We start from the raw sequence: 13939 nt of genomic DNA, 5'->3' as shown, positions 1-13939 counted from the left end.
CAATAGAGGCAGACCACGCAGCTGCTATGGGGCCTGTTGGAAAGGGGGGTTGGCAGTAGACTAAAGGCTTAAATAAGTGTTTACGAGACCAGAAGGTAAAAATGATTTAGTGAGGGCTGCTCAGTAAGCGTATGGTTGAGAGATGGGCCCTCCATACATGGACCCTTAGGCACATCACTTCAACCATCCAAAGAAAATACACTTTCCCTTTTCATGTGTTCCACATCACTTCCATAGAAATTTGACCATGTGAAGAAGATTGCATTTGCAATGCTGTCAGTCTTCGGGTCGACGTATTTGTGGGAGCAGATCTTCTTACATATCAATGCCATCCTAGGCTCACTGCAAACCACTGAGAAGCCATTCCTTGTGCTCCCGGGTCCGTGTGGCCAAGCCACAGAAGATAGGACAAGTCGTATCTTTGGCTGCAACATGCCAGTCAATGGGTCTGCACTGCGATGCCACGTGCACATGGCCGGTGTCCGTGTTTTGTGGATCCGTGGTTCGCGGTTTACAAATCAGACATGGTTGTGTGCATAGGGCTTTAAACTGTGGAGGGAGAACCAATGTCTCAACAACTCAATACCTATATGAAAATGAAAATTTAGGCACCCTACTGGTGCATATTGCTGTCCTTTTTGACATAAAGGTCATATTTAGGAAGCACCACATTGGCCATTTTTGGACACCATCGACAATTCATTTGTTAAAGTTTCTACTCCACTTCTCACTTTACAACAATGCACAAGTATGGTATAGCAGGATTTTATTTCTGTACAGACCTGAATAGCGTCATCTTAATTTCCACGCTAACAATGTACTTCTCCCATTTGATGCTGATATTAAATAACATCGGCAAAAGGATGTTGGCGGCTGTGATGACGATTGAAGGCAGATAGCCAGTCAGCAGTTCCAGGATGAAGTTACCCTTCACTGTTTCCTGTGAAATGCACAATAATTTCTTATCACACTTCCATTTATTCCCATGTATTACTTATTAGTATATTATTAGTAAGTCCTCACCGATTCAAGCAGTAGTTGAGATTGTTCTGTAGAAAGGTAGATACAATAGAAAGCGCCACATATGAGGCCAAAGACAATGAAATTAAGTAAGATTCGGATGGAGTAAATTTTAATTCTTTGATTCATGGTACGCTGGGCATGGAGACGCTTCATTTTTTCCTCTTCAAGATCTACCTGGATAAATGATAACCATAGTTAATGAAGAAAGAGATCCTAAGATGATTACAAATTAAGGAAACAGCAGTGTGAGCTTTGTTTTCATATGACCTGAAAACATTAAATATTCTTCACAACCCTTTTCCTCTTAAAGGGGTTGTCATAGGTGCAAATTATAACTTCCATTCAATAGCACCCACTGCAGGTAACAAGTATTATTACATGGTTAGCCGCAAAAACGGGAGCTAATCAAATTTAGCAGCTCTCCACTCTGACCAGTTGCTCCTGTCAAAGCGCTCATCTCCATAGTTATCTGTATCGCCGTCCTCAGGACAGCCATACAGATGGAAGTGCTGCGGCGGGGCAGGGGAGGGAGAGGCGTCTCCCTTCCCCATTCCTCTGATAGGCTGCAGGTAGAGATGGCCTTTCAGTTCACCCGGCGGTAGTTTCGCTGCAAACTTTACTCATTCGTGATTCGCAATATACTTGCTTCCACAAAATACTGATTAAGGGTTTTGAGGGGTGCGATATACCTGCTTCCATCAAATATTGATTGAGGCCTGCGATATACCTGCTTCCACAAAATACTGATTGAGGGGTGCGATATACCTGCTTCTACCAAATATTGATTAAATGGTTCTATATACCTGCTTCCACAAAATACAGATTGAGGGGTGCAATATATACCTGCTTCTACCAAATATTGATTAAATGGTTCTATATACCTGCTTCCACAAAATACAGATTGAGGAGTACGATATACCTGCTTCCACAAAATACTGATTGAGGGGTGCGATATACCTGCTTCCACAAAATACTTAATAAGGGGTTTGATATAACTGCTTCCACAAAATACAGATTGAGGGTTGCGATATACCTGCTTACACCAAATATTGATTAAGAGGTTCTATATACCTGCTTCCACAAAATACTGATTAAGGAGATTGCTATACCTGCTTCCATAAAATATTGATTGAGGCCTACGAAATACCTGCTTCCGGAAAATACTGATTAAGGGGTTCAATATACCTGCTTCCACAAAATACTGATTGAGGGGTGTGATATACCTGTTTCCACAAAATACTGATTAAGGGGATTGATATACCTGCTTACACAAAATACTGATTAAGGGGATTGATATACCTGCTTACACAAAATATTGATTGAGGCCTGCAATACACCTATTTTCACAAAATACAGATTAAGGGGTTTGATAGACCTGCTTCCACCAAATATTGATTAAGGGGTTCTATATGCCTGCTTCCAAAAAAAATATAGATTGAAAGGTGCTATATACCTGTTTAAGGGTTTTTTATATACCTGCTTCCACAAAATAATGATTGAGGGGTGCGATATACCTGCTTCCACAAAATATTGATCAAGGGGTTCTATATACCTATTTCCACAAAATACTGATTGAGGGGTGCACTACCCCTGCTTCCAGCAAATATTGATTGTGGGGTTCTATATACCTGCTTCCACAAAATACTCATTGAGGGGTGCGATATACCTGCTTCCACAAAATACTGATTAAGGGGATTGATATACCTGTTTCCACCAAATATTGATTGAGGCCTGCGATACACCTGCTTCCACAAAATATTGATTAAGGGGATTGATATATCTGTTTCCACCAAATATTGATTGAGTCCTGCGATACACCTGCTTCCACAAAATACTGAATAAGGGGATTAATATACCTGCTTCCACCAAATATTGATTTAGGCCTGCGATACACCCGCTTCCACAAAATCGTGATTAAGGGGTTTGATATACCTGCTTCCACCAAATATTGATTGAGGCCTGCGATATACCTGCTTCTGCAAAATACTGATTAAGGGGTTTGATATACCTGCTTCCACAAAATACAGATTGAGGGGTGGGATATACCTGCTTCCACCAAATACTGAATACGTTGTTTGATATACCTGCTTCCACAAAATACTGAATAAGTGGTGCGATATACCTGTTTCCACAAAATACTGAATAAGGGGTTTGATATACCTGCTTCCACAAAATACTGAATAAGGGGTTTGATATACCTGCTTCCACAAAATACTGAATAAGGGGTTTGATGTACCTGCTTCCACAAAATACTGATTAAGGGGATTGATATACCTCCTTCCATAAAATATTGATTGAGGCCTGCAATATACCTGCTTCTGCAAAATACTGATTAAGGGGTTTGATATACCTGCTTCCACAAAATACAGATTGAGGGGTGCGATACACCTGCTTCCACCGAATATTGAAAAAGGGGTTCTATATACCTGCTTCCACAAAATACTGATTGAGTTGTGCGATATACCTGCTTCCACCAAATATTGGTTAAGGGGTTCTGTGATGGACTAAACCGTCACTGGCGCTGCTAGAGAAGCCTGAGGGCTAGCCTCCTTCCTACGGACTATGGACCCAGAACTATGGAGACCCCCTCCATAGTAGATCACTATATGATACACACTAAGGAGATAATCCCATCACATGTGTCTCCTCTTTCCCTATTCATTTATTATGGAGTCGGGGGGGGGGGGGGGGGAGATGTCTGTTTGCATGTTGTTCATGGTTGATTGTGTTATGTTGTTAGACTTCTTAAACTGTATATATATTGAGTTGGTCTTCAATAAAGTGAGTTCCTTTTTTGGCCTTCAACATAGAGCCTCATCTCATGTGTGTGTGGATTGCTATACGCTGTATACTCCCCTGGCTACAACCCCTAGCTCTTGTAAGAGCTGTTCCTGTTCATTGTTCCTGTGGTGGTTACGGTGTCAAGCGGAGTGCTTGAAGCCCTCGGGAAGCACTAGGAGCATCCTTCAATGGAGGTACCCAGTCGGGGTGCCAGGAGATCCGTTACAGGTTCTATATACCTGCTTCCACAAAATACTGATTGAGGGGTTGCGATATACCTGCTTCCACCAAATATTGATTAAGGGGTTCTATATACCTGCTTCCACAAAATACTGATTAAGGGGATTGATATACCTGCTTCCACCAAATATTGATTGAGGCCTGCGATACACCTGCTTCCACAAAATACTGATTGAGGCCTGCGATACACCTGCTTCCACAAAATACTGAATAAGGGGATTGATATAACTGCTTCCACCAAATATTGATTTAGGCCTACGATACACCTGCTTCCACAAAATACTGATTAAGAGGTTTGATATACCTGCTTCCATAAAATATTGATTGAGGCCTGCAATATACCTGCTTCTGCAAAATACTGATTAAGGGGTTTGCTATACCTGATTCCGCAAAATACAGATTGAGGGGTGCGATACACCTGCTTCCACCAAATATTGAAAAAGGGGTTCTATATACCTGCTTCCACAAAATACTGATTGAGTGGTGCGATATACCTGCTTCCACCAAATATTGATTAAGGGGTTCTGTGATGGACTAAACCATCACTGGCGCTGCTGGAGAAGCCTGAGGGCTAGCCTCCTTCCTACGGACTATGGACCCAGAACTATGGAGACCCCCTCAGATCTTTTGGGGTTACAAGGAACTATGAACCCTGATTTATGTGTGGAATTTATATGACACATATTTCCTATTGCCCATTAAATGTGCAGGGTGTGAATTCAGCAACACAAAAAGGGGTTAACTCTGCACTGAGACTCCCACTAATTGTGTTAGTGATGGGATTAAGATAGCTGACTCTAGGAGCAGCCAACTACTAGATGAGTAGATCACTATATGATACACACTAAGGAGATAATCCCATCACATGTGTCTCCTCTTTCCCTATTCATTTATTATGGAGTCGGGGGGGGGGGGCTCATCTCATGTGTGTGTGGATTGCTATACGCTGTATACTCCCCTGGCTATAACCCCTAGCTCTTGTAAGAGCTGTTCCTGTTCCTTGTTCCTGTGGTGGTTACGGTGTCGAGCGGAGTGCTTGGAGCCCTCGGGAAGCACTAGGAGCATCCATCAATGGAGGTACCCAGTCGGGGTGCCAGGAGATCCGTTACAGGTTCTATATACCTGCTTCCACAAAATACTGATTGAGGGGTGCGATATACCTGCTTCCACCAAATATTGATTAAGGGGTTCTATATACCTGCTTCCACAAAATACTGATTGAGGGGTGCGATATACCTGCTTCCACTAAATATTGATTAAGGGGTTCTATATACCTGCTTATACAAAATAATGATTAAGGGGTGTGATATACCTGCTTCCACAAAATATTGATTGAGGCCTGCGATACACCTGCTTCCACAAAATACTGAATAAGGGGATTGATATAACTGCTTCCACCAAATATTGATTAAGGGGTGCGATATACCTGTTTCCACAAAATACTGATTGAAGGTTGCGAAATACCTGTTTCCACCAAATACTGATTGAGACTTACGCAAAAAAAATGATTAAGGGGTTTGATATACCAGCTTCCACAAAAAATAGATTGAGGGGTGCGATATACCTGCTTCCACCAAATATTTATTAAGGGGTTCTATATACCTGCTTCCACAAAGTACTGATTGAGGCCTTCGATACACCTGCTTCCACAAAATACTGATTAAGGGGATTGATACACCAGCTTCCACCAAATATTGATTGAGGCCTGTGATATACCTGCTTCTGCAAAATACTAATTAAGGGGTTTGATAAACTTGCTTCCACAAAATACAGATTGAATTGTGCGATATACCTGCTTCTACAAAATATTGATTAAGGGGTTCTATATACCTGCTTCCACAAAATACTGATTAAGGGGATTGATATACCTGCTTCCACCAAATATTAATTGATGCTTACGATACACCTGCTTCCACAAAATACTGATTAAGGGGTTTGATATACCTACTTCCACAACATACAGATTGATCGGTGCGATATACCTGCTTCCACCAAATATTGATTAAGGGGTTCTATATTTCTGCTTCCACAAAATACTGATTGAGGGGTGCGATATACCTGCTTCCACCAAATATTGATTAAGGCCTGCGAAACACCTACTTCCACAAAATACTGATTGAGGGGTGTGATACACCTGCTTCAACCAAATATTGATTAAGGGGTTCTATATACCTGTTTTCACAAAATACTGATTGAGGGTTGCGATATACCTGCTTCCACCAAATACTGATTGAAGCCTGCAATACACTTGCTTCTACATAATACTGATTGAGGGGTGCGATATACCTACTTCCACAAAATACTAATTAATGAGTTTAATATACCTGCTTCCACAAAATACAGATTGAGGGGTGCGATATACCTGCTTCCACTAAATATTGATTAAGGGGTTCTATATACCTGCTTCCACAAAATACTGATTAAGGGGATTGATATACCTGCTTCCACCAAATATTGATTGAGGCCTGCGATACACCTGCTTCCACAAAATACTGATTGAGGGGTGCGATACACCTGCTTCCACGAATATTGATTAAGGGGTTCTATATACCTGTTTTCACAAAATACTGATTGAGGTTGAGAGCTGTGATATACCTGCTTCCACCAACTATTTATTATGGGGTTCTCTATTCCTGCTTCCACAAAATACTGATTAAGGGGATTGATATACCTGGGAATAAGGGGAATCATATACCTGCTTCCACCAAATACTGGTTGAGGCCTGCGATACACCTGCTTCCACAAAATACTGATTAAGGCCTGCGATACACCTGCTTCCACCAAATACTGATTAAGAGGTTTGATATACCAGCTTTCACCAAATACTTATTGAGACCTGCGATATACTTGCTTCCACAAATACTGCTCTTCCCTAGGGTCTTTGGCACAGGGTCATTTTAAAAATGACAGGTAGAGGAAGAGGCAGGTGCACCAGGCCGGAGCCTAAGTGGCAAGTTGGAGAAGGTGCGCGTGTCAAAGAACGCACCAGAGTTGGTTGAGTGGCTCACTCAGCCTTCCACTTCTGCTCTCTCCACATCCTGTGTATCTGCACCCTCCTCACTCTCTGCCGTGTGCACCCCTAAAGACACCACCACCATAGCCCCTCCACTCAAGTCAGAGGAACTATTTTCCCATCCATTCCCAGACCTTACCGATGCGCAGCCATTCTTGGCATCTAGAGAGGAAGAGGAGGTAGCAACGGCCGCCACCCAGCGGTCTACTGACAGTACCCAGATCAGCCCAAGGAGGGTGGTCCCTGCTGTTGCTGCCTACTCCAAGATCCCTAATGTCAGTGGTGGTGAAGGTGACGATGATGACGTGTCGATAGACGTCACGTGCTTGCCCACAAGAGAGGAAGAGTAGGGGAGTTCAGAGGAAAAAATGGAGCAGCAGATAGGTAGGAGAAGAAGGAGAAGCAGGCAGAACTCGCAGTGCACCAGAGGCAAAAAGCAGACTGCAAATGTATCTGGAGCAAGCCATCCACCGTGCATGGTCACATCTTGCGCTCCCAGGATGCCGGCATATGGCTCCGCAGTGTGGGCTTTTTTTAACGTGTCAGCTGCTGACAATAATGTTGCCTTCTGCAGCCTGTGCTGTCAACGCATAAGTCGTGGTCAGCCCAACACTCACCTAGGGACGACTGCCTTAAAAAGGCATCTGGCCTCCCATCACCAAGCCCAGTGGGAGCAACGCCGTCAGAACCCAGAAAGCCGGCGCTCCACATCCTTCCTCTTCTCCTCTCTCCTTCCATTTGTCCTCCACTCCACCTTCCACCGTGCCGTCGTCGCGTTCATCTGGCAGAAGGCAGGCTTCCGTGGCCCAATTGTTCGAGCGAAAAATGTTGATGACGCCGGATAACCCTCTTGCCCAACGGCTGACTGCTGGCTTGCTGGAACTGCTAGCCTGCCAACTACTGCCATATAAACTGGTGGACTAGAAGGCCTTTAGAAAATTTGTGGCCATTGGCACACCGCAATGGAAAGTCCCCGGAAGAAAATATTTCTCCCAGAAGGGCATCCCAGAGCTACAGTTGTGTTCAATTTAATAGCAGTCAGACATCACTAACCTGATCAATCACTATTTTTGGTACAAATGATATTTCTACATGGCAAATAATTTACTAGCAGGTGTAGTAGAGTAAACCCAACAGACCCAACAGTCATGACATGCATGCTGCTGATTCTGTGTAATTGAATCACTAATTGAAAGGGGCATATTCAAAATAATAGCAGTGTGGAGTTCAATGAATGAGGTCATTCATTCTTTGAAAAACAGGTGGCAATTATTGTCCTTATTTAAGGAAGGAAAGCAGCAAATGTTGTACATGCTGGTTACAGTGCATTTCTCTCTGAAATTCTGAGGAAAATGAGTCGTTCCAGACATTGTTCAGAGGAACAGCGTACTTTGATTAAAACGATTGGAGAGGGGAAAACATATAAAGAAGTGCAGAAAATGATAGGCTGCTCAGCTAAAATGGTCGCAAATGCTTTAAAATGGCAACCAAAACCTGAAAGACGTGGAAGAAAGCGAAAAACTACCATTCAAATGGATAGAAGAATAGCCAAAATGTCAAGGACCCAGCCAACAATCAGCTCCAGGAAGATCAAAGAAGGTCTAAAGTTACCTGTGAGCACTGTTACAACTAGAAGACTGCTAAGTGAAGCCAAGCTATCTGTAAGAAGCCACTGCAAAGTCCCACTATTGAAAAAAGACGTGCTGAAGAGGTTACAATTTGCCAAAGAGCACATTGACGGGCCTAAAGAGACATTTTGTGGACTGATGAAAGTAAGATTGTTCTTTTTGGGTCTAGTGGCCGGAGACAGTTTGTCAGATGACCTTCAAACACTGAATTTAAGCCTCAGTACACTGTGAAGACAGTGAAGCATGCTGGCGCAAGCATCATGGTATGGGGATGTTTCTCATGCTATGGTGTTGGGCCTATTTATCGCAGGGATTATGGATCAGTTTGAATACATCAGAATACTTGAAGAGGTCATGCTGCCTTATGCTGAAGAGGAAATTGCAGATCCAGCAAATAAAGATACAAGCCAATACAGGGTCAAATGGAGAAATACCTAATTCCAGCAGTAATAATAACCCTCTAAAATGATACACTTTAATTATAATACTTAAAAGTATGACAAACAGAACACATATTACTAAAGTGAATCTACCGTAGGCATTGCAAATTACTAGTGGGTGGGGAAGCTATCCCACTAGGAAATTGCCCTTGAAATGGGTGTTCCAACAAGACAACGACCCCAAACACACCAGTAAACGTGCAGCATCTTGGTTCCAGACTAACAAGATTGACGTTATGGAGTGGCCAGCCCAATCCCCGGATCTTAATCCAATAGAAAACTTGTGGGGTGACATCAAAAATGCAGTTTCTGAGGCAAAACCAAGAAATGGAGAAGAACTGTGAACTACTCTATCTGAGACAAGTCAGCAGGAGTGTGAAGAGGAGTCAGAGGAGGATGGTGGCTTGGGGAAGGAGGAGGAGGAGCAAGAAGAGCAGGCTTTGAGGGGGATTTTATACTTTTCGGGGATCCCTGGTGTTGTCCGTGGCTGGGCAGAGGAGACCAAGGACGACATTCTCCTGGGCGATGAGCAGGAGCCAGGGCGCTCCACCGCTACCGCATCTGCAAATGGGAGTCTTCATGTTCCAGTGTTTGTAGAGGGACCCCCGTATAAAAAAGCATAAAGGGCAAGGACCAGTACTGGACGGCAACGTACTTAGACCCCCGGTACAAACAGAAAATGGCAGACATGTTACCAGCATCACAGAGGGCTGGCTGAATGCAGCATTTTCAGGCCTTGCTGCGAGAGATGCTGCATTCTGCTGTTGCGGGCGCTGGCAGAGGAATTTCCACCCACAGCGAAACAGGTGCGGATACCAATCCTACTGCGCTTGCAAGAAGAGGGCGGTTTGAAGATGTTTTGGTCACTTCGGATATGAGGTCATTCTTGCAAGCAAACCTTCGAGAGCCATCCTCCGGATCCAGCCTCAGGGAACGCCTAGACCAACAGGTGTCCGACTAAATCGGGTTAACGCCCGATGTGGACGCTCTGAGAAGCGAGGAACCGGCTTGACGTGTGGCCAGAGCTGGAACAATTTGACATGGAGAAGGATAACTGAACTCCCAGACGAGTACAGATGGCCCCCCAAAATCTGGAAACAAATTGCGTCCCCCTATCAGACACCACTTAAGAGGGAATGCCGTGTAATTTCACAATGTTATCAACAAAAACTTGAGCGAGAGTCTTGGCATTGGGCAAACCTGATAATGGTATAAAGTACGCCATCTTACTGAAGTGGTCCACCACCACCAAAATTACAGTCTTCCCAGACATGGGAGTAGGAAGCGGGGGGAAGACGGATCCCCCACAGGAAATAATACAGGGGGGACAGGTATGGTCAAACCCCCCCAGGCCAGCGGCAGTGTGTGCGGCCGTGGCAAGGCAGGCACTGTGCGGCGGGGCAGGCACTGAGATGAGCGCTTCCATTGTGGAAGCGAAGCGCTCATCTTCATAGTGATCTGTTTGCACCGCCGTCCTCAGGACAGCGATACAAACAGAAGGCTGTGCAGAGGAGCAGGGCAGGGAGGTGTGTCCCTTTCCTGTTCCTCTGATAGGCTGCTGGCACTAATAGGCCGGCAGCCTATCACAGGCCGCCTGAGCCATACAGCACTGGAGTCGGGACACAGGTCGGAAGAGGCCTGCATCGCTCCTAAGAGGTAAGTATAAGTGTTATTATTATTTTTTTTATATATATATATTTGTACAATACTTAGTTTCACCGGCACATAAAGGGGGGGGGCTGTTAATACTGGCACATGATGGGGGGGCGGCTGTTATTACTGGCACATAATGGGGGGGGTGGGGGGGGCTGTTATTACTGGCACATTATTGGGGGGGATGTTATTACTGGCACATAATGGGGGGGTGGGGGGCCCTGTTATTACTGGCAGATAATGGGAGGGCAGGGGGTCCTGTTATTACTGGCACATAATGGGGGGGGGCGGGGGCCCTGTTATTACTGGCACATGATTGGGGGACCCTGTTATTACTGGCACATGATGGGGGGGCGGCTGTTATTACTGGCACATAATGGGGGGGGGGCGCGGAGGGCCCTGTTATTACTGGCAAATGATTGGGGGGGTCTGTTATCACTGACACATGATTGAGGGGGGGGGCCTGTTATTACTTGCACATGATTGGGGGGGATGTTATTACTGGCACATGATTGGGGTGGGCTGTTATTACTGGCACATGATTGGGGGGGCCCTGTTATTACTGGCACATGATTGGGGGGGTCTGTTATCACTGACACATGATTGAGGGGGGGGGCCTGTTATTACTTGCACATGATTGGGGGGGATGTTAAAACTGGCACATGATTGGGGGGGCTGTTACTACTGGCACATGATTGGGGGGGCTGTTATTACTGGCACATGATGGGGGGGCTGTTCCCTGTTATTACTGGCACATGATTGGGGGGGCCTGTTATTACTGGCACATGATTGGGGGGGCCCTGGTATTACTGGCACATGATTGGGGGGGGGCCCTGTTGTTACTGGCACATGATTGGGGGCCCTGTTATTAATGGCACATGATTGGGGGGGCTGCTATGAGGCATGGGGCTCTTATCTGAGGTTTGATTAGGGGTCATTCATATTGGGGTCTGAGCTGAGGTGTAATCTGAGGTCTTATTAACAGTGGGGATCTTATTTGGGCTGTTAGCTGAGGTCTGATTAACATTGGGGGTCTGATTGGTGGTCTGACCTGAGGTGTAATGAAAAATATTTTTTTCTTATTGTGCCCACTTCCAGCCCGGAGCCCAGCTGCACAGAGCACTGATCCGGAGCAGCTTGGAGAAAAAGGCCTCACAGTCTCCCAAGCCAGCCAGCACCCCTGAGGCCAAGCCAGCCAGCACCCCTGAGTCTTCAGAACTGTAAGTAAATTATATATGGGGAGATTATTGTTTCGGCAGGGGGAAGGGGGCTGGGGGTGCCAGAGAAAGTACCTGGAATAACTGAAATATATGCCAAACGTTTGGTTAATTTCTATGACCTGATAAACAAAGAACTGTTCATTTTGCATATTTTTTTGTTGTGAGATTTTTCATACACACACACACACACACTTAAAATTTAACTATATAAACAACTCGCAGTTTACTGAAAAAGAATATACCCGGCGAGCAAAAATGATGTCCCCTCCAGACTTTTGGGGGTTTCTACACCCATGTTCCCAGAGGAACTAGGCAAAATCAGTGATGAAGTCCATGGACAAATGCGTCCAGGGACGGGATAGGATAGACAAAGGAAGAAGAGATCCTGAAGGCCGAGTATGAGTCACCTTGGCACATGCACGGGTCTCACAGGCTGCCACATAACCCTTCAAACCTTTACGTAAACCTGGCCACCAGAATCTCCGGGAAATAAGATCCACAGTGGATCTGCTCCCAGGGTGTCCTGCAAGGACAGTATCATTAAGTGTTCCTTGAACACCTTGTGCCGAAGCCCAGAAGGAACAAACAACCTCCCTGAAGGACAGCACCTTGAGCTTCCAACACCTCCGCCTCAAGTTTGGGATACAGGGCGAAAACCACCACCTTATAAGCCAAAATCAGAGCAGGATCCTCCGAATTTCCCCCCCAGAAAAGCTACGCGACAAAACATCTGCCTTGATGTTTTTTACCCTTGGGCGATAAGTGACCACAAAATTAAATCTGGTAAAAAACAATAACCCTCTGGCCTGCCTTGGGTTCAGACACTTCGCTGATTGCAGGTAAGACAGATTCTTATGATCAGTAATTACTGCAATGGAATGAATCGCTCCTTCTAACCAATGACCAGGGGCGTAGCTATAGGGGGTGCAGAGGTAGCAGTCGCTACCGGATCCAGGAGCCTGAGGGGGCCCAAATACCCTTGTGCTGCATAAGAAGACACACAAAGCACTGAGGGAAGGGGGGCCCAAGTCTAACTCTTGCACCAGGGCCCATGAGCCTTTAGCTACGCCCCTGCCAATGACGCCATTCTTCAAGGGCCAATTTAATGGCCAGCAACTCTCTATTACCAACATCATAATTTCTTTCGGCAGAAGAGAGTTAAAAAAATTAAAATAAAGCACAAGGGCACTATTTGCCAGGAGAAGGACCCTGCGACAAAACTGCTCCGACTCCCGCTTCTGACATGTCAACCTCCACAATGAAAGGCTGAGACAGGTTGCACCAGAATGATAGCAGAAGCAAAACATTTCTTTATAGCAGAAAAAGCATGTAATGCCTCTTCAGACCAGACTGAGATATCCACACCTTTCTTGGTTATATCGGTCAAAGGCTTGACAACAGTAGAATAATTCAGGATTAATTTTCTGTAGTAATTAGTAAACCCTAAAAACCACATCAGCGTATTCTGATTCTCAGTTCGATCTCAGTCCAATACTGCACAGACCTTTTCAGGATCCATACGAAAACCTGAGGAAGAAAGCAGGTAACCCAGGAACTGCAGCTCGTGAACGGCAAACACACATTTTTCCAAGTTAGCATATAACTTATTCTCTGGGAGGATCAGTAATACTTGTCTTAAATGATCCTGATGAGTTTCCATATTGGGCGAGTAAATTAGTATGTCATCGAGGTAAATAACAACAAACCTCCCCACCAAATGATGAAAAATGTCATTGATAAAGTGCTTAAAGACCGCTGGGCATTAGTCAACCCAAAGGGAATGACCAAGTTCTTGCAGTGGCCCTCAGGGGTATTAAAGGCCGTCTTCCCTTCGTCCCCTTCCCTGATTCTTATCAGATTATAAGCCCCTCTTAAATCCAACTTGGAAAACACCTTGGCTCCGACAATCTGATCGAATAAATGGGAAGGGGATAAGGATCA

At 44.9% G+C, this 13939-nt stretch overlaps 1 protein-coding gene across 1 annotated transcript in view; it reads right to left on the bottom strand.

The window, feature by feature from the left end:
- The window catches only part of TMC4 (transmembrane channel like 4), a 60795-nt gene that overhangs the window by 9219 nt on the left and 37637 nt on the right, over positions 1 to 13939 (bottom strand). The window contains exons 8-9 of the mRNA XM_044281685.1: positions 1024 to 1197; positions 783 to 940 (exon numbers count right to left, since the gene is read on the bottom strand). Of these exons, the coding sequence (XP_044137620.1) occupies positions 783 to 940; positions 1024 to 1197 (332 nt within the window). The remainder of the gene's footprint in view (positions 1 to 782; positions 941 to 1023; positions 1198 to 13939) is intronic.

This window comes from Bufo gargarizans, chromosome 2, assembly GCF_014858855.1.
Source record: "Bufo gargarizans isolate SCDJY-AF-19 chromosome 2, ASM1485885v1, whole genome shotgun sequence".
Taxonomy (NCBI): domain Eukaryota; kingdom Metazoa; phylum Chordata; class Amphibia; order Anura; family Bufonidae; genus Bufo; species Bufo gargarizans.
This window is presented reverse-complemented; position numbering and strand designations above follow the sequence as displayed.